Source organism: Thermobia domestica, chromosome 1 (genome assembly GCF_964235325.1).
Source record: "Thermobia domestica chromosome 1, izTheDome1.hap1.1, whole genome shotgun sequence".
Classification (NCBI taxonomy): Eukaryota; Metazoa; Arthropoda; class Insecta; order Zygentoma; family Lepismatidae; genus Thermobia; species Thermobia domestica.
The window spans coordinates 389,434,038-389,461,103 of NC_137454.1; the positions used below are offsets into that span (position 1 = coordinate 389,434,038).

Here is a 27,066-nt window from a genome sequence, read left to right on the forward strand (position 1 = left end):
TATTACATACTATTTTTAATTTAGCTATAGCCTACGTCAGCAAGGGCTACTCACTAAATGTATGAATTTTTGGAGGCGTTTTGGCCGCTGAGACCCTTGCTCTCTGCTTCTTCTAGATAAGCGTCTGCTTCACGTGTGATGTGTCTGATATGATACTGAGGCAAACGCAACGCGTCTGGCAGTATCTGCCATTCGCTATCATAAAGATGAAAGGACTTTTGAATTCTTTCAAATGTTCTTTAATGTTTAAATGCATTTTAATTGAGTTACAAGCCATGGAAGGGTTTAATGTTTGATTCCATGTTGAAAACTTTTACGTATTTGCTGCAAAGCAACTTAAACTATATATACGACGTGTCTAACAGAAATTGGATTAGATTATTCTTTTTGTTTCATTGAAAATTTGTGCACATTCAAGAAATTTCACGCCTCTGACAACACTGCCGTATGTCTAACATCACTTGTAAACAAGAAATTAGTACACAATCTTACTACTTACAGAGATATATCAACCTCGTTAAACAATAAATTTATGTTTTCTATTCTTACCTGGTCCGTGATTTGTGGCTCTGGCAGTACTAACTTGCTTCTTTTTCTCGCTGGTTCTTGGTTCTGTAGCATTGCGACGGGAATATCGTTCTCTTTCCGCTGTTTCAATTTCTGTTTGTCTTTTCTTCGGTCTTTCTACAACAACAACAACAAAAAAAAAAAAAAAAAAAAAGGAAAACAAACTTTAGAAATAATTTTTAGCAATCATTACTAAGTATATAACACTGTAATACTATAACGATTACATAACACTATATAAGTACATAATACTGTAACTATTAATTTTTACTTCTTAGAATATTTCATTAATGTATTACCCGTTGAAGTTTCACGGGTTATTAACATGTACGAGGGTTTATTAAATTCTGATAGACAGTAAAAAGGATAACGCTCTAAGTTTCAATTTAGTTCGGTACATGCTAACCTTTGGATAATGTTTACTGCAATCTAACGGCGAAACTTCTACGGTATTGCCTTTGTTTCAATAGCAGTAAAATAGGATACGGATAGCTATTGTTAGAGCTATCGTTACTCGTTAAGTTACTAACGGATTAACTCCGTTAATGAACTCGACCGAGATACAAGGTAACCAAAAAAGTTCTTGCCATTCTCTAGCAGTGATAAACAAAGAGCAATACAGAGGACGGTACCTACCTTTAGGTTTCGAAGTTTAAAATGAAAAATGAAATCTTTGAGTTTTACGTCTCACGGTTATGCCGGTTGGCTAAGAAGACGGTGATGATGAGAGATGAATGAAGAAAATGGGAGGAAACGGGAGAACCCCGAGGAAACCCACGCAGACGGTGTTTGTCCACCACAAAGTTCACTTGGCGGGGGCTCGGATCGAACCGGGACCCCAAGCACTAGAGGTGAAGCTCTACCACTGAGCCACCGCGCCCCTAGTTTCGAAGTTATCTCCATCAGCATCCAACATCTTTTGCCAACTGTCCTGTAGCTGCACAATACCCTGCTGATGAAACTCGACGGTTGTGCTTAAAAAAGGCTGTAAGTGCATTCCGCAGGTTTTTCTTGTTTGAGAAGGATCTCCCATGGAGGTGCTTACCGAGGGAATGAAACAGGTTGTCTCCGTGCAAGATCCGGTGAATATGGTGTATGGCACAGTGTCTTCCAGCCAAGTTGCTCAAGAGTTTCCGGGTCCTCTTTGCCACATGTGGCTTGACACTGTTGTGCATCACCAATACCAGCTCCTTCTGCTGCAATGCACGGTGCACACTTTGCAACTGCTGAGAGTAGAGGTGAGCAGTGATAATCTGACCAGGTGGAAGGATGATTGATTTTTTAGTTTAACGTTCCTTTCAGCAGCGAGGCTATATGAGACGTAGACCTACTGATTAACGTGAAATCCGAACCACATACGCTCCCACCGGGAATCGAACCCGGATCTCCCAAGCCAAAGGTGCGTATGCTAACCGCTTAGCCACGAAGGAGCTGCAGATGGAAGGAGCTCGTAATGCACCACTTAACGACAATTCAACCATACAAAGAGCAGAACCTTTCGTGGGTGCAGAGATGGTTTTTGAATTGCCAGGAAGGTCTGGTACGCTTCGGAGTGTCACAGAGGACTAGTTTTCGTCATCAGTGAGCAAGCAATCAAAGATGGGTGTGTTCAGGTGCCGAATGAGCAAGAAAAAATAGTCTGTCACTCGTTGTTCCTTGTTGGCTGCCGGCAATGTGTGGGGTATTCACTTGCTTAGCTTGCACGACTTCTCTGTCCCATACAGATGCAATCTGACTGTTTCAGCGGAAACATGGAACGTTTCTGCAAGTTCATCACACTTTAAGACTACTGTCCTCCTTGATGGCTGCTTTCAGGGCCTCGTCATCCAACACACATGGTCGTCCACTGCGAGGTTCATAAGAAAGGCTCAGATCTCCCGAACAGAATTTGTGGAACCAATGCCTGGTGATGCGTTCGTTCACGGCATTCTCCCCAAATGCCTGGCATATGCGGTGACTTGATGTAGTAGCTAACAAGTCCACTTTAAAGTCATACAACAAACACATGTGAACAAGCTGCTTCGATACCTCCATTTCTCTTCGACACTGGACGAGCTATTAGTGCTGTGTGTGTACAATGTGAAAGTCGATGCTCAGACTAATTCCCGATCGCTTAACAGGCACGTGCGTCATCTCGTTTTCTCTGTGTGAGCGCATGATTAATGGGACGTCGAAATCGGCAAGAATTTTGTTAATTACCTTGTGATTGCTCTATGCTGTCCATTACAAAAATCAAAAATTCGTCTTCTGTTAAAAGTTACCTGTGGAATAACGGAAAAACTTCGGTCACAATTATCCGGTAAGTTATTAACGGACTAACTCCATTAATGAACTAGCCCGAGATAATTGCTCTACCTATCATTTGCAAGAAAATAGAATTCAAAATTCGCATTCACTCAATAGTTATGATATGGAGTAATAGACATACTAACATTACAATCTTGTGGAGTAAAGGACGTACTAACATTACCATCTTGTGGAGCAACGGACATATTACTATTTTGTGGAGTAACGGACGTACCAACATTACAATCTTGCAAGTCGCAACTGTGTGATCCTCATAAAACAAATTCAGATGATTTTAAAAACCCAAACTTGAAAGTAAAGATTCCACTGTTAATTATATTGAAATTATCAACAATCAACTTCATCACAAAACTCTACACATCTATCAAATCATTGTTCTTTAAACATTTCAAGAATGCATTAGGCCACTACTTTATTATTCAATCTTCGACACGTGAGTGGTAGAATGTTTTAATAATAAGTCATTACAAATATAAAACGACCATTTTACAGATATTAAGGAGACCTTTACTCGTATTTATATGTAAGTATCTACTTTCCTGACTTTGTCGGTACGATTATTCATCATAGGACTTCCTGTACTAACTGTTCTGAATATTTCAAACAAATATATATATATATATATATATATATATATATATATATATATATATATATATATATATATATTCGATATACGAGTGATTTAAATCGTCTGGATAGGAAAAATAAATGCAGTTTTATTTATTCTTGGATATCATTTATCAAAATATGAAATATTTGATGTTGAAGATGAGTTGATTGGTATAGATGGACGCAGTCATCTTGTTCCCAATTATTAGAAAGAAAAAAAGTTAGAATTTAGACTAATTTAACTATGCCATACAGCAGGGTGGCCAATCCATCGACTAGACATAGCTTGCAGTGGACGGTGTCAATCATACGATTCCCTTTTGGTGGGGTAGTGAACAGATGACTCTGTGTACAACTGACATCTTGTGAACTAATTGACAGTGATACTTACTAGAGTGATATGGGTACAGATGGAAGCTATTCTTGAAACGCTAAATCGACCATAAAAACTGCTTCTCAATATCTCCTACTAATTTCACTCTGATATCTCTCGACAGACAGACGGACGGACATAACGTTCTGTGAATCTATCTGCACTTACGATGCATAGTATAGTTTGGAGGTCTAATAACATTGATAAACAAGCGCTTGTATTCAATCAGAAGTGATCTTGTATCTAGCAACAAATTACATACACACAACATTGATAAATAACACTTACTTCTTCCTTTTCAGTTCTTAATTCGCCATCTAGATGCTGCTGTCTCAAACGAGCAAAATCAGGCGCCATTGGATCATACTGCTCTTGACTTGTGTCATAAAATCCAGGAGCAGGGCGTTTCTCAAATGGAATCTCTGCGTTGTAATCCACGCCACGTTTCTTCTTCTTATGAGGAGGTAGTTCTATTCCAGCTGCTCGAAGTTCTCTTCGTTTCTGAAATAGATAAACGTTTATCATTAAATTTGATTATTACATACGACTTCAAAAGTACATAAAATAATAATAATATGAACATTTCAGGAAATTAGCTTATGTATTTTCGAAATAAAGTTTAGTTTTCATACTCAGTATATAGAGTGATAAGTTTTAAAAGTAATATTTTATAAACTTTTTTTTTATCGTTGAGATGAGTATCTTATTTTATTTCTTCACTTATTTTTTAAACTTACACTGTGACTTTATTACAATTCAAAATTGTTCGACATTCAAATAAAATAACAACAGGCATAAATGAGGAATGGAACAATAATTGCTAACAGAATAACAGAAAAATATAATAATTTGAATAAAATTGTAACAATTGCATTAAATAAATTTATGAAACAATTGCGAAAAAATAATTAAGTCAGCAGGAAATATATTTCGATAGTCGAACCAAAGGAAGGGGTAGAAAACCACCTATCAATGGCATCATATCTAGTGTTACTGTCTGCTTTTCTACGCCATCCAATGATATTACACCTTATTTGTATAGTATGTCGTCCAGTTGTATAAATGTTCAGTGTTGTCCTTTGTGTTAGAGAAGAAATACCTCATCTAGTTCTTTTCCATGTGGTAAGGTGCCAAGAACCGATGACACGTTGCCACGTTGGATAGCAATAGATATACGTTGAATTAGGAAAGATGTTGAACGAATATCTCCAGTAACGATAGAAATGCGTCTGCCTACTTCTCTAATAAAATCAAGGCTTGCAGATCCCCAAGTACCACTAGTCTCGATGGCAATTGGAGCAAAAATAAATTTATCAAGGAGGTTGTTATATTTCCTTTGCTTTTCTACTTCTCTACGACTAGCAACAGCTTCAGCATTCATAACAGCTAAAAGGAGACTTGAATAGACAAATGTATCTGAACACGTAAAGTCCCATACTAGTGACTTGCCTTTCAACCAAGGAACTAATATCATGCCATCAGGTAGTTTACCATCTGAACAACAACATCCTGATGGTTCACGTATTGAAGGAATTCCAGCTGTGGTAAGGGCTCGTAAAATGATATCATTCACACAGGAGTGTCTAGCGTGTCTATCCATGCTCTTCATGCATGAAAGGCCATGCAGGCCACGTTGGTTAACTTGATCCCCGCAAGCTGGACAGCGATGTGGCTTACAAATATCTGCACCTAATCTTAAGGCGACAGAGATTCGAAATGCCTCATTAGTCATATGAAGACCTAATGGTGGGGAGGGTATTGCATTCAACCATCCCCAGCATATAGGGATGAGGCAGCACGAATCCTGGCTTTATCCTCTGGAGCAATAACTGACTCTAAGAGAAGTTCATGAAAATGCGCTGCAATTGGTGTGTATCAAGATGCCTGAGAACCTATTTTGTTAATTTCTGGAAGATCTGTATCTGTTAAATTTTTCCATTTGGTAGAGCCTTCTTGAACTGTGCCATCTGGGTCTAGGTGGTAACCTTGCGGAAGAAGAGCCTCAACTAAACGAAGAGATCCGTGGTAGGACGCTAAAAAGGAAGGAATCGCCATATCCACGGATCGCCGAATACCAAGACCCCCTAATCTTACAGGTAAAGATGCTTGAATCCAAGATTCGTCGCTTAAGAAGCAGTTTAAAATTCACTCCAGACCCATTTTAAGAATATGATCATATTTCTCCAGTAATGGAGTCTCATTCCAAGATGGAAAGCATCGTAAAAAGTAATTTAAACGAGGGATTGACAAAGAGGCACGTAGAAGAAAGAAAGCTGCATGGACAGAAATCGAGGCGAGTCGAGACAAAAAATATCTTAAATTTAAATATTCTTATAGAGCAGAAAAATTACAAAGTTCTTATGCAGCTAAAACATTCTGTGCAACTGAGCTGGTATAACGATTTTTCTGATGTAATTCTATCTGGTATATTCCCATGATAATGTTAGCCAAATCAACAATACCATTATAGTTTGCACACAAACAAAATCAACATTTTTCCTTAAAAGGCAAGATCTACAGGTGAGATCATTGATGGGAAAAGGAAGGAAATCTTTTTTGTGCCAGATGGCTATTCGTTTGTAATGGTGGCAAAATTTGACTTATTGACAGTTTGTACGTCACTCGAATGCTCTTTATGCTCTTTTGACAGTTTTATTACTTATACGGAAAACTGAGAGAAAGAGGATTAAAAAAAAAAAGTATTCGGTTACAATTCTAGGAGCTAAACTTATGACCAAATTGCAAAATAGCCAACTATACTTTGGAAAATGAAATGAAATGAAATCTTTGAGTTTTACGTCCCATGCTTATGCCGGTTAGGCCAAAGGAGACAGTGAAGATGAGAAATGAATGAAATGGTGGAATGAAGAAAGTGGGAGGAAATGGGAGAATTCCGAGAAAACCCACGAGCACGATGTTTGTCCACACGGCGCGAGCTGGGATCAAACCAGGGGCATCAAGCACCGGAGGTGAACGCTCTACCACTGAGCCACCGCGCCCCCAGGGATTTCCAGAGAGTGATACTGTCCCATCCTGTTCCGGAAGGTCATGCAATTTTGCCCCGAGTGATTTCTGGTTGTTCCCAAACCTCAAGGATTCTCTTCGTGGACGTCATTTTGCCAGTAGCTCATCCCTGGAAAGTAGTATCTGAAACATACCCCCAAAGATGAATATACCACATACTGCACAAAATGGCGGTTAGCGTACGCGCTTTTGCGTGGAAGACCCGAGATCATTCCCGGTGGGAACTCAATGTGGTTCGGATCCCACTTTAAGTTGTAGGTTCAGGTATCATATAGCTTCACTGCTGAAACGGGCGCTAAATTGAAATTAAATCAAATCAATAATAATAATAATAATAATAATAATAATAATAATAATAAAACAATTACACAAAATGGACGGAGCGATGGCAATTGTGTACCAATAAAGAGGAAGAGTTTGTTGAAAAATTAGCACAGGTTAGTTCCCTGAATTTCCTTGTTCTTGAAAATAAGAACGAAACGGCTTATTACTTTTGGTGGGCACCTCGTAAATATAAAGAGGGAAATTAAAATGCAAAGCGTTCAAAGAGTCGCTCCGCAATGGATGTTGGTACTTGTTATTGTGAGAAAAGGACTGAAACATCTACGTTTCTCGTTGTGTATTTATATGTTAAATTATGCAAATGTCCGACACAGACAGAGACGAAGCTAGATTTTCAACTTTCAACTCAGCAGACACACGTATACTGCACAATATACACAGTTTGCGTTTCATTGTAACCAGTTCTTGTGCCTAACGGTCGGTCAGACTTCTGTTGAGTACCGAGTAATAGAGTATTAATAAAACAAAACTGACCGAGGCACTACATATATTAACAACAATGGAGCGAGAAAGCTTTTTGATTGAAAATGTGTAGAGAACATTGTTCGCAACAATGTATAGGAAAATTAAGCTGTGCCTTCGAGCTAAGATAAAACATTTTCAACATTTATTACAGTGGAATGTTTCTAAGTATCTCTTTGCCATAATCCACTACGGCGCGAACTTTTGAACGCAATGTATTATAGGAATCTCTCGCCCACTGAAAAACTTCTTGCGTTTTCAGCCACGTTGTTACGAAGTGTTTCACCTCCTCATTTGAAGTGAAGCGACAGCCTCCTAGGTGCTTCTTCAAGTGCAGGAACAGGTGGAAGTCGCTTGCAGCGAGTTCTGGGTTGTAGAGAGTGTGGTCGATGATATCCCAGCGTGGCGGTCTTCTGCGCTGTATGCGGGCGGGCGTTGTCGTGAAGGAAGATTACGTACTCGGTAAGAAATCCTGATCGTTTCCTCCTGATCGCTTCGCAGTTGTGTCAAGGTGTCACAGTATCAGTCAACACTCACTGTGCGCCCTCATTCCAAAAACTCTACGAGTATAACTAAGCGGACTTCGCGAGACTAGTTTTTCAAAGAAGTCGCCATTTGTGTTTGCCTACAACTAGCGCCGTAGGTGACGAGTGGCTGAATCTCTGCACAGTTGCCAACTCCATGTATTAAAATTACCGCGCACTCCTCATTTCTCTAATACAGACAAAACTCCAGAAATATCGGGCTTGTAACCTTAGTTTCCGATCCTCCCTCGTATATTCCAAAATTAATTTCAAACGGTTCAGCAGTTTTCTCGCGAAGTAGTCACAAGCATGATCAGTCTTACTTTTATTTATATAGATAAATCGTAGACAGAGAAAATACAGACATTATTAAAACGGTTCAACTTATCACGAAATTTCGGTTAACGGTTTGGTAGTGTCAGTAAGAACATATTTGACAAAAGATAGATTCGTAAATAAATTAAATTTGTTGAGGCAATGTCAAAATATTACAAAACCTAAAATAATACTAACCTGAAGTGCAGCTAATCGTCTAGCTTCTTCCAACTGTTTCTCTCGTGCCTTACGTTTGGCTTTCTTGCCCTGAGTATTAGCCAAACGGGCTCTTGCCTCTGACAACATCTCAAGTTCTATAAAACAAAAATATTATATTGGTACATAAGACATCAAATGGAGAGCACTACTCTCATATTCCACTGACAATATAAGCAGCTTGAAAAACTATAGTATAAATATTAAATGCTCGGGACGGGGATTTTTTTTTTTTTTAAAGAAAAACTAAATATTTTCTCCTGGAAATTTGAGGCTTTTTAGAATATGACAATTTTAATAAAGAAATAAACAATGTTCTCTTTATGACACGAAAATAATAATAATTATTTGTCTATATGGAATACTGGACTGTATGATTCGGGGACTTGGACAAGGGCGCCGATTTCTATGTAAATTTGGGGGCGGGGCATTCAGATGCAGAAGGTATATATATATATATATATATATATATATATATATATATATATGAGGATTTTAAGACAAGTTGCATTCAAATTATGCCAAATATTGAATATTCATAAATACAATAGGGGGGCCCACATGAGCTTTGGAGGGCCCGAGCTCCCCCCGGCCCCCTCAGGATCGGCGTTCTTGGACTTGGACATAAGAAAAAAAAAATATTTAGAGAGCTTGGAAATGAGGCGTTGGAGGAAGATGAGAAGATAAAATGGACAGAGAGAGTAACAAACGAAGATGTTCTGAAACGGATAGGAGTAAAGAAGAAGCTTTTAGTCAGCATCCTTCGTAGGAAGGCCTATACGATTGAACACATCTTGTGAAGAAATTGTCTTCTTCATATCGCCATAGAAGGAAAGCAAGGAATAACAAGAATACAACTGATCGATGATTTCAAAGATAGAAGAAAATATTAGGAGTTAAGAGTCTATTGAAGTCTCTTTCGTTTATTTCCACACCGTAGCAATGGTTTCCGCACAGCAAGTCTGTCCTAGATTCCAGTTATTTCTTAATCGTTGTTGCATACTATTAACTGAAATCTTTTTAGGCTGATTACTATTAAATTTCAATTGGAGTTTCGGTGCAGTACAGGGTGGTCCGGAAGTGAGCGTACCCCTAATTGGTGTTTTCTGACGGTTTTAGGTTTTACCGACATTTGTTTGCTAACATTGCTTGGCATTGTTTGGTGCCTCAACTGGAAGAAAATGGTATCAAAGACACTGTTGTGATAGAGCACGATGGAGCACCAGCACACTTCGCGATTCACGTGCGCAATTACCTGGATCAGACGTTTTCTGGCCGCTGGATTGAAAGAGGTTGTGCATCTTCACCAGCTCCCTTTGCCTGGCCTCCAAGAAGTACCGATCTGATGACACTAGACAATGCTCTCTGGGGTTTCATAAAGCAACAAGTAAGAAGCACTCAATATCACACAAAACGAGCAGCTGTGGAACACGCCTTTACCCTCGTGACTCCTGAGTAGAGATGCAAGGGCTCGGAAAAAAACCGGCTTTTTTGAAAAAAAAAAAACTCGGTTTTTTCTGCTTCGCTTTTTTGCTTGGGAAATTTTGGGCTTTTTTGAAAATTCTGCTTTAAATTGATAAACCAGATTTTGTTTCGCTTCTCTACAACACAAAAAGTCATTTAATTAGTGGTTGATGCCGATAATAATATAAAACCTCGAAAATAAACCATGAATTTCGAAAAGATATTTCAAACAGTTTTACTTCTCAACATATTTACATTATGAATTCCAAAGGATTAACCAATGTATATAATAAGATTTTTTTTAACCTCCTACATACAAAAGTAAGCAGGGTTGGCAAGAGCGATGGTTGTTTTTGTAAATGCCAAAAACCCGTTTTTTGGGGGGAGTTTAAACTAGGCTTTTTTGGTTTGAACCTCTTTTTTTTTTTTTTTTTTTTTTTTTTTTTTTTTTTTTTTTTTTTTTTTTGGGTTTAGATATTTTGTTTTATGTATTTATATTACATATTGACAGAAATAAGTTTGTTTCACCTTGGTGTTATTATGCAACAACGGTGTTATGCTGGAAGAGGTCACATAAGCTTAAAGAAGTCCGGTCAGTAAATTTCTTAAATTGAGAAACTTCCGCCCTAGCCATCGGGAAAATCCCGTCATTACTCTAAATGTAAAACAATAACGGAAAAAATTCTGTGTAAATTACTTTGAATGTAAAATTTAAAGGTCAACGTATCATAATCAGTACGCTAAAACTGAGGTATTAAATTACAAATTTAGTGCGTACATATCATTAAAAATACAATCCAAGCTAATGTTGGAAGCTACGTAGGCAATCGATAAATTTTGTTAATTTATATCAGTATATTTAAGCAACCTTGGCTTCTTTATAAAACAACAAGCATTCAGGCATGCAGAAATATACAATTTAGTTTCGTTTCGTGTTCAGGCTTAACATCCTTACGTAATACCGAGGTTATCAAGGAGAAGACCTTCGCTTAAAGTGACATTCGAACCGCTACTTTGTTTACGCATGAAAAAAGGGTTGTGGTTCGACCGAGAATTGAACATGGGACACCTTGATTAAAAGGTGAAAAGGAAATAAAACTAATGCAGATGGTTTGATGTATGGAAACGTCACCATGAAGTTCACACGATTCGCATTTTTCGTACCTTTTATTTTTTTTCGGTTTAAATCAGTTGTTTATTTTAAAAAAAGAAAAAAATTAGCTGGTGTAAACCAGCCAACCCTAAAAGTAAATACTTCTTTTAAAAAAATACTCAAATAAGTAGCAAAATTCTATGTAGTATTTTTACTTCAAAATATTCCATACCCTCTTTTTGGAACAAAATAAAATTAAAATAAAACATAAGAAAAATACTTAGATTTATATGATACACTTAAAGGCTGCACACCTAGAGCTTTTGGTTTTGTATATTCTTGAAATTCTACAGTTTTATATAAGCACCATCACGGTTTATTCAGTCCTCAAGTTTTCTGTATTTTTAACAAGAGGGATTGAACATGAAGGGTGTGAGATAAGAACATGGTAACCTTTAATTTTACTATTTTAAGAAATTAGAAATTTTCTGCTGCACAATCCATTTTGAAAGTCGGAAAGCTGATTTTTCACATAAGTCTATACATGAGGGATTAAACGAAGCGGTATGCGTTGCTGCCTATCTGATGCTGCGTAACTCAGCAATTGAAAATTTGTTAGTTACCATGTTCTTGGCTCACACCCTTCATATCATTATGGAACTCTCCCCACCCCACCAACACACACAACAGAATATATTTAAGTTAAGATAAATACAACTGCACAACAAACATGATTGACTGGAGCTTTTGCGCTTCTATCGAGAAGTCCGGAATTCAACTAAGCATTCGACCATTCTGACAAAACTTTTCTTCATTCCATCTATGAAGTAGAAATAGTGCGTGTACTGTGAGTTGGCTGACTTCATTTCTTATTGTTTTTAAATCGTTATTATTACTAATTACCAGCAGTGACTGTTTTGCGAGGGTTAGGGGGGCGGTCTTTCGGACTGAAGCCTGTTCCCCAAAATTACGGAATGTCTAAAACAAACGAAATATCTATTAGTTAAGCCTTTACTCATTAACTCTAAGCTGCCGTCAAATAAAAATTACGAATGTTTAGAAAAACTAAACATTAGTAAGAAAAAAACCCTCCCAAAATACTTTTCTAAATCCGCCACTGATTCTCAGTATAAAATGACCTTCAAGGTTGTATCCGGAAGATTATCGCTAAATATATAAACGAAACTAAATACAATATTAGTTATGCCTGTACTCATAAACTTCAAGCTCCTCCCAAATAAAATTAGGAGATTTTAGAAAATGAAACAATCAGAGAAACCCGTCCTAAAGTACGTTTCTAAATCCGCTACTGATTATTTGTATAAATTAGTATTCAAGGTTGTATCCGGAAAATTATTGCTAAATCGTTGCACAGCTACAGTATAACAGAAATGTGGAAGTACGGTTAGACGAATATATTGAAAAACGTACGCTTTGACATATATATAGAAAAACGTAAGTTTAACTTCTGCGTTAGAAGCTAGAGTACTAAGCTCTTAGAAATGAAACAGACGACAAACTGAAATGATATCGAGAAGAAAAAATATCGATAACTCAAAAGTTAAAATAAAGTTAAATAGCCTCTAAAATTGCCCTCAAATACTACATTCTTCATGTTAGCTTTAATTCGTAAAACATGTGCTCCATCCATCTTGATGGTGAATTTTAGAGCGAAATATGGCATTTAGGTCATGGAATTCTTATCTAAGTATAGAATATACTATAAGAAAGCTATTTAGATAGAAAAATCATGAAAATGAAAAAAGCCAAAATTTCCAAAATTCTCGTTTTTTTCCCAAAAAAGCCGGCTTTTTATGTGAAAAAAACCATCGATTCAAAAAAGCCGGTTTTTTTGCATCTCTACTCCTGAGTATCTCCGCAAAACATCTGCGAGAACTTGGCGCAGAATTCAGCTGTGTTACGACATGGACGGTGATCATACCGATGTTTATGACTCTTAAGACTTCAAGGTAACTGTGCACAGACATTCTACCATACCATAACTAGCACTATACTGTTGAAACTAAAGGGGCTGGGGAGGGTACGCCCACTTCCGGACCACCATGTAAACTTTTTTTTTTTTTTTTTTTTTTTTTTTTTTGGCTACACACTACAATAGTACGATCTGCCGTACGTGACGTAATACGAGGCCTTCCAGTCCTATTTTTGTCCATGTTCTTTCCTGTTCGCTGAAAACTTTTGATGAAATCACCAGTGTTAGATGGAGTCTGTTTTAGTTTGGAAGCTACTTGGTGAATAGAAAAGTCTGCGTTATGAAGCGTAATGACGCCAGAGGGTGTCTCTACACGTTAAGATCTTATCTCCGCCCATGTTTTCCAACCCATCACAGCAACAAACACTTAGAAAACTCAAAAAATTTACACAAACACTTCATCGCACTATATCTTATAATATTGATCAGTACTAATGTAAACTTCTGATATTATCTTGTCTAATAAGGCACATCTGCCACAATTACCTTCTAGAAGCCACTACTAAAACGAATTAATTGCTAACATTAACATACTTCGATCAGGCAGTTATCTAATGATCCTGATCGCGTTATTTTTATTCTTAAAAATTGAAGACACTAATTCTTTCTCTCCTTCGTTTTGAAAGTATCAGTTACAAAACGAGACACATCTATTAAACTTCTGAGACATTATAGAGACTTATACAAAAATAATATTTCGAATTGGTAGTTTTCCCTATCGAAAATTCATTGATTAGTTCATCGAAATGTAAAATCAAAATCAAAGTGCTTGTCCGGAAACTCTTGACCGGCAAAACCGGTATATATATATATATATATATATATATACCTTCTTATTGAATGACTATTGAAGTTACTTTTATTTGACAACAGATATTTCCTGATTGAAAGTTTGTCGGAAAATTAACGGAACTTATATATATATATATATATATATATATATATATATATATATATATATATATATATATATAGATAGATAGATAGATAACCACTAATTCCATCTATTGAAGCAACATATCACCGGAAAGGTGGATATCTGCTCAACAAAACGAGACCTCAATCATGAGAACCGATTAACGGAGTGTTAAGTTATAGCAAGAAATGTGAGTGTTTCTGGTGTTACCTCTTCACAAAAAAACACGATGGAGCAAAGAGCCATTCGTTTCAAGCTAGGTAAAACATTTACACAAACATTGGAAATGATGAAACAAGTATATGGTGATGAGTGCTTATCTCGTACACGTGTGTTCAAGTAGTAAACGCGATTCAGGGACGGTCAAAAGTTCTTGGAAGACGACCCAAAGACAGACCAAAAAAGAAAAATCGAGATGAGTTGGTGGAGCAAGTGCGTGAAATGATCGCCCACTATGCGAATTCGACTGTGAGATAGATGGCGGGGGAATTAAATACGACGAAAGACATGATTCACGAAATATTGACAAAGGATTTAAAGAAGCGGAAATCTGTGCTCGATTTGTTCCGTACATCTTAACTGACGACCAAAACCTTACTCGCGTTGAACATTGCAGGGACCTGATTAAAACAGCAGACGGAGCAGGACATTCCTGGAATCGATTGTAACTGCTGATGAGACTTAGTGCTTCAAGAATAACCCGCAAACAAAACGCCAAAGTGTTAAGTAAAAGTCTCCAGATTCTCCGAAAGCGAAAAAATGTGTATTCAAAAGTCACGTACGAAGACAATGTTAATTTATCTTTACGATTTCAAAGGTATTATACTTCGGGAATTCGTTTCACAGGATTAACCTGTAAATAGTGAATATTATCTTAGTGGTATGGAGCGTTTGTGGAAGCGAATCGTTCTCGTAAGGCCCGAGTATCGAGCGCCAGGCAGTTGATCTTTATCGCTTGACAATACACCATGTCACAGAACCGTCGCTGTTCGTGACTGTTTGGCCAAAAAACAAATCTATGTGCTTGCACATCCTCCGTATTCGCCTGATTTAACGCTGTGAGACTATTTCCTACTCCCAAAATTAAAATTGGCCATGAAAGGAACATTTTGTGACAATGTTACACACCTTCAGTGTGCTGTGACGAGGGCTTTTTTTTTTTTTTTTTTTTAGGCGATTCCGAAAAAAATACATTAAGAAAAGGTTGAACGTACCCAGCACTGTGCTGATGCGGAAGGGATGTATTTTGAATAAAAGGAAATACAGTTGATAAAATACCTAATTCGTTTTGTTTAATATAAAAAGTTTCGTTATTTTTTGGACATACTGTGTATAGTGAAGTCTAGTGTATTTACCATCTTCGTCCATATCCTTTGGATCAGGTCTCGCTGGTTTGGTTTCAGGATTTGGGTCAATTTCACCTGGTTTCAGCTTCCGAGGATCATCTGCCGTATCCTCACCCTCTTCCTTCTTTTGTGCCTGATCCCTAAGAACAAGATTGACAGAATTAGTTACTAAAAGACATGTGTGAAATAGTTTTTATTTGTCCATTTCATACACTAAACATGAATGAGTTTAAAATTTGATAGTAATATTTTGTTCTTCTCTGATTTTATTCCAAATAAAAAAAAAAAAAAATGCTATTTATTTCTATGTAAGATCACAAATAGCGAACACGCAATAGACAATCTCCAAACTGACAGTTAATTAATGACACTGAATTGCTAATCACCCAGTACACTGATGATACTCTATCTACTTATAGAAGTTATAGGGCACATATTTATACGGAAAGTAGCTTACCTTGTGCCTCCGTGTTTATTACTTTAATTAAAATATTACCTTCCTCTCTGGGAATGTCGTCTGCACCATTTTTATTACTGTTACCGGATTCTTATTTTTCACATCTCCAATTGTAACTTTTGTTACATTATTATTATATTTCTAATGATAACGTAATTATTTGAAACGTTTAGACAATCAGTTAAGTACTAGGTTGGTACAAATGAAATGTCCTATTTTTTTAAAATCTGGTCGGAAACTTGCCTCAGCACGTGAACACACGAATAGACTAAGGATTACGCGTCGAACAACACAAACTCTGTACAAAACAGTCAAGAGGTACTGCATTGTCAAATGAAAGTGCACCATGGAAAACACACAAGTGCTAGTGATTTCCCCTTACTTCAAATTGAGACATTGTGCACAGCAAGCCGCAAAAAAACATTAATGGTGGCATTTAAGTTAGGAATGGCTCATGATCGCAATATTGGCCATTGGTTTGTGAAATTTCGTTCCATTATTTCCTCTTGTTTAGTTTCTATTGTAATGTTTAAATATTCAACAGTACAAGATCAGTATTAATTACCTTTTATGAGTCGTGTGTTATCAGCTAATGCTCTTGATTATTGAGACGGAATTGAGTATCAGAAGCACTGCCAGGTTTACGCTCGGGACTCTATTCACGGTGGATTCTGATTGAAAAACATACTAGTAGTACGGTTGCCAACTTTTCTTAAGAAAAAATCGGGACGGGACAATTGGTGTTGGAGCCCCCCCCCCCCCGATATTTCGTTGAGTTTAACGTAGATGTGGATGATTTATTATTGATGTTGTCTTCATTATGATCCACCATTGTATGAAAAGAATAACTTTATAACTTAACGTCGAAGAACAGAATAATACTGCACAGCACAGGTTAGTGTAAACAAAGCAATTGCGCGCCAACCCAAAAGTGAAGCAGAAGACGCCGACACCGGTGGCAGATCTGGCAGACGACCAGCACCTGGTTAGTTAGCATGACGGACACCAGCTGAAGTAAGCGCTAGTATTACTGCCTTTGCGATAGCAGTCGCTTTAACATAGAGGTTGCAAAAACAATATTTCTAGCACTGAATGGAATATACTATCATCATAATCGGCTGGATTTACAACTCAAAACAATTAGGGAATAACTAAATTAAAGACGAGCTGCTATTTTTTATGAGTCAAATTTAAACACAAATTTGTTAAATTAATTCTATACATAAAACTGCCTGTAAAAGAATAAGCTATTTCCTTGTTGAAAAAAAGGCCGAGTAAAATATTAACTTTGAAAATCGATAAATCGGGACAACATGCGTCCCGACGAGTGTCCGGTCGGGACGTGAGACAAGTAAGTCAGAAATCGGTACAGTCCCGACAGAATTGGGACGGTTGGCAACCCTGACTAGTACTCCGAATTATTTGTAACCGGTAGTAACTGCGACGTCAATGTTATTTGGTTTATAATTAAAACAACTTCTGTAGTTAGTGGAGCTGTTTAAGAGACCTAATCACTGCGACATTAAACTACCGTTAATTTAGACAAAAGATAATCGAAATGTGGAACAAGACCGCCCTAGATAATAATATTTTGCATAAGGTACCGTTATCACGAGTCACCTATTAGCTTTCCGTTTGCAGCCATTTATAAACGCGAAAATAAATGCCGATTTTCTAAATGGCTGGAAATCGAAAGCAGATAGGTGAGTCGTAATAACGATATCTTATATCGAACAATATTGTCTACTGAGCTCTTGTTCCACATTTCGATTATATTTTATCTAGTTGAAGATATCATATAATCACTGTAAAATTAGCGGTAGTTTAATTTCGCCGTGATGGGGTCTCTTAACAAACATTGATGTTAATCTACAATTAATTGGATTTTATTTTTCATCTTAGTAGAAATTACTAAGTAATTAAAAGAAATTATACACTATTATATTTTCATAGCAATATTCAGGTAACTAAAAATTGGAACAAAAATTTAAAGTGCAATTTAATTACCACAAAAATGTAAACTATAAATGAAAAATGTCTTTCTTTACTCAGAATTTTCTTCTCAAGTATGTTGAAAGTATTACTTTTTTTTTCTTCCAGTTTTGCAGTTTTCAAAGTGGCATATTCAATTTAACATCATCGTTCAATTTGTCATTTTATCTCAAACTGAAGAAGGTAATTGTTTGTACTGAAACAATAAATAACATCCCATTATCTTCACCAATGTAATATCATAATCTTGACCAACAATACAATCTTTTCCGGAATAACATAGACAATTCGATTTTGTGTTTTGCGCGTTAAATACTTCATAAAATGTGCACATTATTTTAAAGCATGTTTTGCGTTTGCCCCACAAGGCAAAGCTGTCATACTTACAGAAGGTACTCATATCTCTCCAAGCACTGTGCCGCAGTACGACCAATGATCGGTGCTATTGTTCTCCATTGGGTAGGCATCAACTTAGCCAGGTGAAGCAGTTTTTCATCCTCCTCACGACTCCACTCTGTCTTCTTAATGCTTGGATCGAGCCATTCATACCATCTGGCTTTGCACTGTTTGGCTGATTTACGGTGCAACAAAGATGCAATACGGGACCACTGGTTTTTCCCATATTTCATTACAGCCGCCTTCAGAATTTCATCCTATATACACAAAAAGAAAACAAAGATGACATTCGGAAATTATAGTATCACTTGTTAGTGTTATGCAATTTAAAACATTTATGAATACAGAAGACTCAATCCTGCACAAGTCATTCTATACGAGTCAATGAGCATGGTTTCGATTCCCGGTGGAAGTGCTTTCCCAGGATACAAAAAATGAAATCTTTAAGTTTTACGTCCTACAGTTACGCCGGCTAGACTAAAGGAGCTGTGATGATGAGAAATGAATGAAATGGTGGAATGAAGAGTGGGAGGAAACGGGTGAACCCCGAGAAAACCTACGTATACGGTGTTTGTCCACCACAAAGTTCACTTGGCGCGGGCTGGGATCGAACCAAGGACCCATGCACCAGAGGTGAACGTTCTACCGCGGAGCCACAGCAGCCCCCTATTCCCAGGATACAAACCAAATTAGCCGTCTGGGTATTGCAGTAGGTCCCATCTTATACAGTCTCGATGATGGAAAAGGGATATAGAAAGAATGTGCAACACTCCTCGCGGGGGCCAGAGCCTACCAACTGGCTTCTAGCACTCATGACTTTAGAATAAGGTTTTCTCCTTTTAGTACAGTTAAATCTGGACACACTTATTGAGCATGTGCAGATTGCCGGTCCCTCAGACCCAAATTTATACATAGAACAACTTATTAGGAATAATAGAAAGACATACATATATTCATGTATTAATGAATGAACACCGAAATATGCGTAGCATTCTAAAGGTTAAGATTTTGGCTTTACACATATCTTCTTCACTTATTCAGAGTAATATCTTTGAAGCTTGATTAGCATAATACAAGGGACGTACAGAGAGTAAAGGACGATTGCGGATCGTGCGCGACGCCGTGCACGGCAGTTAGTTCCTTCCTTCAACCTGAGTGTGAGCCCAGTCTCAATGCTGTGCGGTTACGCTACTTGTTTTTGCATCGATTCAAAATGGCGGTGTCAACCGAAAATCTCGCCAAATGTGAAGTACGGGTTGTCATTCGTTTCTTGAACGTGCAAAAAGTTAAGCCTATTGAAATTTATAGGCAAATAAAGACTGTTTATGACGATAATGCGATGAACGAGTCGTCAGTGAGGAAACAGTGCATTATGTTTAATCAAGCAGGGTGTCTACTAAAATTCCAAAATGAAATTTCGTGATTTTTTCTTCACCAAATCATAAAATATCCTAACATTTTCAAGAGCAAATTTGGGTGCGAATTAGGCCGAATTTTCATCCATGCGATAGAAACGTACTTTGTTTGCGATTTGGTAGCGTCTAAAGCCGACCAGAGACATACGTTTTAGAGAAGGAAAATTTCCAATCTGTACTTACATTTGTACAGTTTAAAAAAAAAATCATGACCCAAAAGCTAAATTTCGTGACTTTTTCGTGACTTTCATGACCGTTTTCTGATTTCGTGACATTCGTGACTGATAGACACCCTGTCAAGGAAGGACAAATGTGTATGATGAAGATTGGGGTGGGAGGCCATCACTTCTTACAGAAGAACTGAAGGAAAAAGTCGAAGAAAAAATTCAGGAAAACCAAGTGATTTTCACTTATTCCCAAAGACCTAAGGAGTTTTTGGGTGGAAAACAGTTCGCAAACGATGAGGAATTCAAGCAAGCAGTCACAGGCTCGCTCAAATCTTTGGCAGAATAACGTCGGCATTGAAAAACTGGTCCCACGTTATAAAAATACCTTGACAACTATTGTGATTACATAGAAAAGCAGAGTAAGGTCCTGTGGCTTTGCAATAAAGTTTTGTGCTGATTTTCCAGACGACCTTCGTATATGTATAATAAAAAAAATACAAGAAGTGTAAATAAAGAAAGTAGAAGATTCTATTTCATTCGAAAAACAAATTTAAAACAAATAGTTCCTTATCCGGTATACAAACTTTTTTTTTTTTTTTTTTTTTTTGTTCACGTTTGACTATTTCATTATCAATTTCCCCCTCTCGCTTCCCTTCTATTCAAAATGTGAGCTCATGATTGCTGAACAAACGCGCACGCATCTAAATGGTACCATTAATTTATTGCACGCAAACAAACTAGACTGGTTCCAGACTCGCGGACAACTGATACAATTCGACAGGGAAAAAGGTTTTTCATATTTACTCGTATAACTGTTCCTCAAATTCTTTTGTTGTAAGTAAAATTCACATTGTGTTTCGGTGAGCTATAGAAAAGTATTTAAAAAATGATCATAAGCTAAGAAAGAAATTCACATAAGAGAAAGATAAACAAAAACTTAACTTACAAAACTAAACCATTTGAGAATGCTCCTAAGGCATTGCCAGAACAAACTTAAAATGAATTAACTTTTCTTATTAACTTCTACAGGCTTTATACCAATTGTTCTATGTAATTTATTATTATACTCATTAAACAATTCTTGTAATATATCTATTCATTTATAATTTCCTTAAGTGTTAAAGTTTTTCCATGGTGCCTTCCATTTCAATTCAGGCAGAGCATGTACCATTACCATCTCAGATATTGTTGAAACTTTTTTTTTTTTTTTATAGCAACTAGGCATGTTTTTAAGAGACCCATTTATATATATATATATATATATATATATATATTTGTTTTGTCGAAAAAAAAATCCCGCCAAGTAATGGGCCATCAAAGAGGAGGCCAATTTACGAATTGTCGAAGACATGGAAAATGGTCAACTTCGGAGCCCCACCATTCAGCTATGGAGACAGGTAGAGTTATAATTCTTGTTGTGGTATGTAGATAGGGATATAAATAAACTATATTTTATTATAGTTTGGTTTGCGCATGCGTATCTTTTTGTATATAACTTAACAAATAAACGTCAGTTTATCTGAAAAGTCGAAGTTTGCGAATCTTTTTCGAGCACTTCCGGTTAGAATTTTAAAATTCTGTTTTCACGTTTGGTAAGACCTAGTTACCCGCTGTCAGAAAAAAAATTGTAACGCTTCTGTGTGCAACCGTTTCGTCGCAAAAAGTTCTAGAAATTGTAAAATTTTCAAAAATTGCCATTTTGGGGCGCCATTTTCTCGAAAACACCATATTTTAAAATTCTGAAATTTTGTCAGATGGTTCAACTTTACATGAATAAAAGACATACTAAATGTCATTCTCGACCAATGCTTCATGAATTAACTACAGCTTTTTGAAATTAGCGAAAATTCGTTAACTTTGATGTTACAGTTGACAACACTGGAAACAATAGCAGTGCGACGATTTGATGAAGTTTGTTTCACATTCATTAAATAAAGAATAAAAGTTTTTTCTGACTTCTTTTTATTATTTTGATCAAAAACGCTCTCTGAAATAGTAAAATGAGCCTCCCCTACTCCTCCGTTTTCTTCAACCGAAGTAATCTGAGATGGAAATTACGATTAAGAAACACACAAATTTTAAGTTTACTTGAAACGGCCATCCAATAAATTCAGATGATCTGTAAAAAGCCTGAACTATTACCTTAGTGATGATTTGGAATGCTCCAGACAAAGTTTCAATTAAGTGCGATATCATTACAGTAATCGAAAATGGACAAAAAATTAAAAAATCGAAACGTTTCTTGCACGTTCCATCAAAGAAATTTACGGACTTTTTAAACAACGATCCTAGCATAAGAATGGGTCACTCGAAATTTTATAGTATTCGATCAGCTGTCAGTCTGCAACCTGCGAGGGAAATAAGTGTGTGTATTTTGCAAATTTTAAGTTAGCTGCTACTGCGTTGCAACAAATCAAAGGTGCAGCCTGTATTGAAGCTGTCATGAGTGACCTGTTTTCTTTAGTAGTATGATCCGTAGAAAATGACAGCTGTCTTCTTCAAGAATGTGGTCAATATCCTGGAGCAATAAGTGTGGAGTCTTTAATTATTGATCCTGATGAAAATAGTGTTACGTATGCCATATGGGAAAACAATTATCTCGTTAAAAAATTATGGCACTTTCTGCTTTCGTATCGTACGTTGCTGGTTTAACTGTAAGAATTGTAATTCATGACTACAATTACACGCAAAAGTGTAGTAATACGGTTTGAGTTAAGCTTCAATAAGTTTTTCTTTGAAATTCATCGTTCTTCTACCCGAAATATCAAAAGTCCATAGCCAACCCTCCGCACTATCATACAAGCCCAACAGCTTCGCGTTGCTCTGACTCAGATAGCATTTGTGCTTTTTAGTGGTCACCTAGCACAGGTTGGCTTGTGCTTGTTTGAACTGTACTTTTTATGACATTTGACCTAGACGCTGTATTTATACACACATCCTAAAACAATTATATTTTTCAACAATTACTTTTGGTGGCCAAGCTGAACTTCATCTACGCTAAGTGGAGTATAGTCATGCCGCCTAGTGGAAACCTTTTGAAGGACAATAAAATGGAAATTAGTGAAAGAATTATAAGTTTTCAACAGTTATTTCGAGTGATATGCCTCAAGTTGACATGCATGAAAACAATAATAAATTGCTCACTCATTACAGAAACACGGTTAACAATATTTTGAAACCAAATACACTTACCTCGGTGTTTCGCCAAACACCTCCTTTTATCATTATTCGCGGCATCTTGGATTATTTATTTCTACTTTATTTCTTTGAAATATAATATAAATAGATACTTGTGAATAGCTCGTACTATTAATTATGATTGTTAATATATTAAAATTTAACTCAAACACTTAGCACTTCCTCTATCTCTCAATTGTATCATCTTCTTTTTCTATAAACCACCACCACATAATGCTCCAAACTTATGAAACAATTGAGCAGCTCTAGATTCAATTATTAATATTTATGAAAGAAAAAAGGTCTATAGAATAAAAACAAAATGATAACAATAAAAATTGTGAAAATTTTTTGTGCTATTCTAGTTTACGGAATGATATATGGATTCATGAATTATGTCGTTCTTTCATTTTAGAATGTACTCCTAGTAATTTATAAGTATTACTTGTTATCGGAGGAGTTGCATTCCTGTGGGCAGATTCACTTTAGGAGGGCTGAATCGTTATGAGCGTAAATACAGTATATGAGCATATAACACAAAAATGATAGTGTTGAAGACAGAAACCAACGTGTCATAGATGGCCACTAATAGGGGAAAAAATTTGTCTAACTCAAGCAAAGGCAAAGGGAACCAGACGGGCTCGCGCGGCAGCGAGTTAATAGCAGTGTTCGTAGGTTTTCAGAAGAAAATTTCCCTCTACTGACTCAAAAGTTTCCCTTCTCTTGTCAAATTTTCCCTAGGTTGTTGAGTGAGCAATTTATATGACAACTTATGTGATAAGATTAATTTAGCTATCTTACAGGAAGTACCAACCACATTTGTTTCATTTATTTGCTTTTTGTCTCTAGTTTTTTAAGTTCTCCAGGAACTAATCAAATAAGGAACTAACTATTCTACGGCCTATGTACCCGGAGAGTGAATGCCGTGTTTATAAAAGCTCTCCACCGACTTCTATCCTTAGCCAACTGGATCCAATTTCTACTTTGTATTCCTACTTCTGCGAGATCCATCTTAATATTGTCCTCCCATCTGCGCCCAGGTCTTATCAATGCTCGTTTTCTGGTTGGTCTTCCAGTTAAGACTTTGAAAGCGTTCATACTTCCTTTCATCCTGGCTCATGACCTGCCCACCTGAGCCTCCTAGACTTGATGACTCCAACAATGTTTGGTAAATGATATAAATTTTGTAGTTCCTCGTTATGAAGTTTCCGCCATTTCCCATTTCCGTCCCTTTTGGGTCCGAATATTCGTCTCAGGATCTTGTTCTCAAATACTTTCAGTCTGCGTTCTTCCCTCATAGTAAGCAACCATGTTTCGCAACCACACAGAACAAAAGGCATGATAATCATTTTATAAATTTTAAGCTTCAAATTGCTCGATAAGATTCGCGACGACAAGAGATTTTGAACTGAATAATAACACGAATTCCCTGCTTTTAGTCGACATTTAATTTCTTCGTGAATATAGTTCTGATCTGTTAACATTGATCATATCTGCCTTATGGGGCGTTTACACTTGGTCGATTTAGTCGCACGACTAAATCGACTCGCTGCATTTGCCACTAAATCGAAGCAACTTGGCCGAATCAGATCGATGGATGTGTTCAATTATTTCAACCACAGAAAATAGAACGTCTTTTAATTCAGTTGCCAGTCGATTAGTCGCTTTCGATCAACAAGCGATTAAGTAGAATTTCCGTTTACACGGTCGATTAAGTTGAAAGTGACGTCAATTCAACTGAATCGAACGCAAATCGACTAAGTGTAAACGCCCCATTATGCAGAGTCGTTTTGACATATGATCAGTGTCATACTAAAGGCCTGACTACTGCAGGAAACATATGTTAGTCGAACTATTTAGCATTGTCACACTTCAAAACGACTCAGCATAAGGCCCTACATGTTTGAAAGTATCTACTTTATCGAAAGTACTATTTGATATTTTAACGCATCCATAATATGCTGTATTACAATCCCGACGAACTTCCATGTATTTAGTTTTCTCTGCAATTACTTCTAAACCCATTTCCCTACACTTCTGCCTTTCTTTCTATTGTTTTCATATCATCGCTATTAAATGTACATCATCAGCATACGCCATAAGCTGGTATGCTGATTGTAGGCAAGATTCGTTATATATATATATATATATATATATATATATATATATATATATATATATATATATAAACCTCAAAACATTGGTTCAGTCGATTTCATTCTGGATATGTCGATGTCCAAACTGCTCCTCGTAGCGGGTGACCAATCGCAGCAAAAGTAGATGTTGTTGTGACAAACGTCGAGCAAGGCGTGCGTATATTAATTTTTTCCTTCGTCGTTTTAACAAAAAAAGAAAAAAAACTCAAAGCTAATGGTCCGAATTATGCTACTTATAACACACACACACACACACACACACACATATATATATATATATATATATATATATATATATATATATATATATATATATATATATCTTGCTACTATATTGTTCTTACCTGAAGAACAAACATAAATTTAAGCATTTACATTGGTCAATCAGTCAACGCGAGAACTTCCCTGGACTTTTCGGGTTTTATCGAAAAATTCCCTTTTTCCCGTTTGCTAGATTTACCTATGAAATTTCCTTAAATTAGGGAAATTTCCCAAGAGAGCAAGCGCGTCAGAGCTAGTAGGCATGAGTGTAAATGAAGATGCTAGCAACATGCGGTGTTCCTATGCCTTAAATGTGGAACAGCTTTCGTAGAGTTGTATTGTTACGAATCATGACTTAATGCACTGCATTCACATAATAATGAAGTTAAACATAACTAGAAGAGCCATAAAATATTATCTTACTTCATTAAAACGCTTATCAAATTAGCCTTACTCCAGTAGCCTTAGGTGACTGGTGTAACTATAGAAAGGATTTCATTCTGTATCTTTCTTCTTCTTTTGCAAAACTTACAGACTGAAAGGCATTCGAAAAAAATATAGAGAGTAATTATAGCTATTATTACGATTATCGCAAACTAAAATGCAAATTTCGCGTTCCCTAGATAGAAATCGCCACATAATATGACTTCAAGACTTTAATTGCTTAAAAAGTACATGTTTATAAGATTGAAAAGTGCCTCTATTGGAGTGGCATGTATGTCTCTTTCAATGTTTTTGTTTTACGTACCCAAAATGGTGCTGGTGTAGTTTTGGCGCACCACATTTTGGAAGATTTACAGGTAAAATTTAGTACTTTGTATGAAAAGATATATTCATAAGAAACATATTTCTCCAGGCGACAACATTTTATACAAAGTAATACAGCTGTATTTTAGGTTTACAAATGTAGTGTTACTACTGTAAAATCATTACAAGTTCTCTGCATCGTTCCACAGGGCACTATTCATCAGACTGATCAAGCCAAGGGCTTACAGAGCTACGGGATTGAAAGGAGAAATCACCCCACCTTGACGACTATCCAAACGGGTTCCTTACCATCATTTGTTCACCTTATCTTGGCGTGGAAGTCCCGGGTTCGATTCCCGGTGGGAGCTCATGTGGTTCGGATTCCACGTTAATCAGTAGGTCCATGTCTCATATAGTCTTGCTGCTGAAAGGGACGCTACACTAAAAATCATCAACAACATCTCATCTTTACCAATGGCTTGTTAAGCCTTGTGCCCTGTCAGCGGATTTCATGACGGACCCTGATTTGCAACCTGGACCTTTTTCAGTTTAGAAATGGAGGCTTACCACCAGTGCTCTTAGCTCCAGCTGCTATTTGCACGAAGGTGGAAAAGCAGAGGGATTACAACCAACGTCAATGACGTACCACTTAGCGCTCAAACGTCTCCACAACATCAAATGCATCTAAACGTTCTAGGACTCAACTTCGCAAGTATCTTCATCTGCTCAACATTCAACTTTCTG

General features: G+C 36.8%; 1 protein-coding gene across 1 annotated transcript in view; it reads right to left on the reverse strand.

The window, feature by feature from the left end:
- The window catches only part of Cdc5 (cell division cycle protein 21), a 90,822-nt gene extending 67,438 nt beyond the window's left edge, over positions 1-23,384 (reverse strand). Inside the window, exons 1-6 of the mRNA XM_081732408.1 lie at positions 23,174-23,384; positions 18,391-18,656; positions 15,564-15,694; positions 8,725-8,840; positions 4,148-4,360; positions 550-684 (exon numbers count right to left, since the gene is read on the reverse strand). Of these exons, the coding sequence (XP_081588534.1) occupies positions 550-684; positions 4,148-4,360; positions 8,725-8,840; positions 15,564-15,694; positions 18,391-18,656; positions 23,174-23,218 (906 nt within the window). The 5' untranslated portion in view covers positions 23,219-23,384. The remainder of the gene's footprint in view (positions 1-549; positions 685-4,147; positions 4,361-8,724; positions 8,841-15,563; positions 15,695-18,390; positions 18,657-23,173) is intronic.
- Between the last annotated feature and the right edge of the window lie 3,682 nt (positions 23,385-27,066).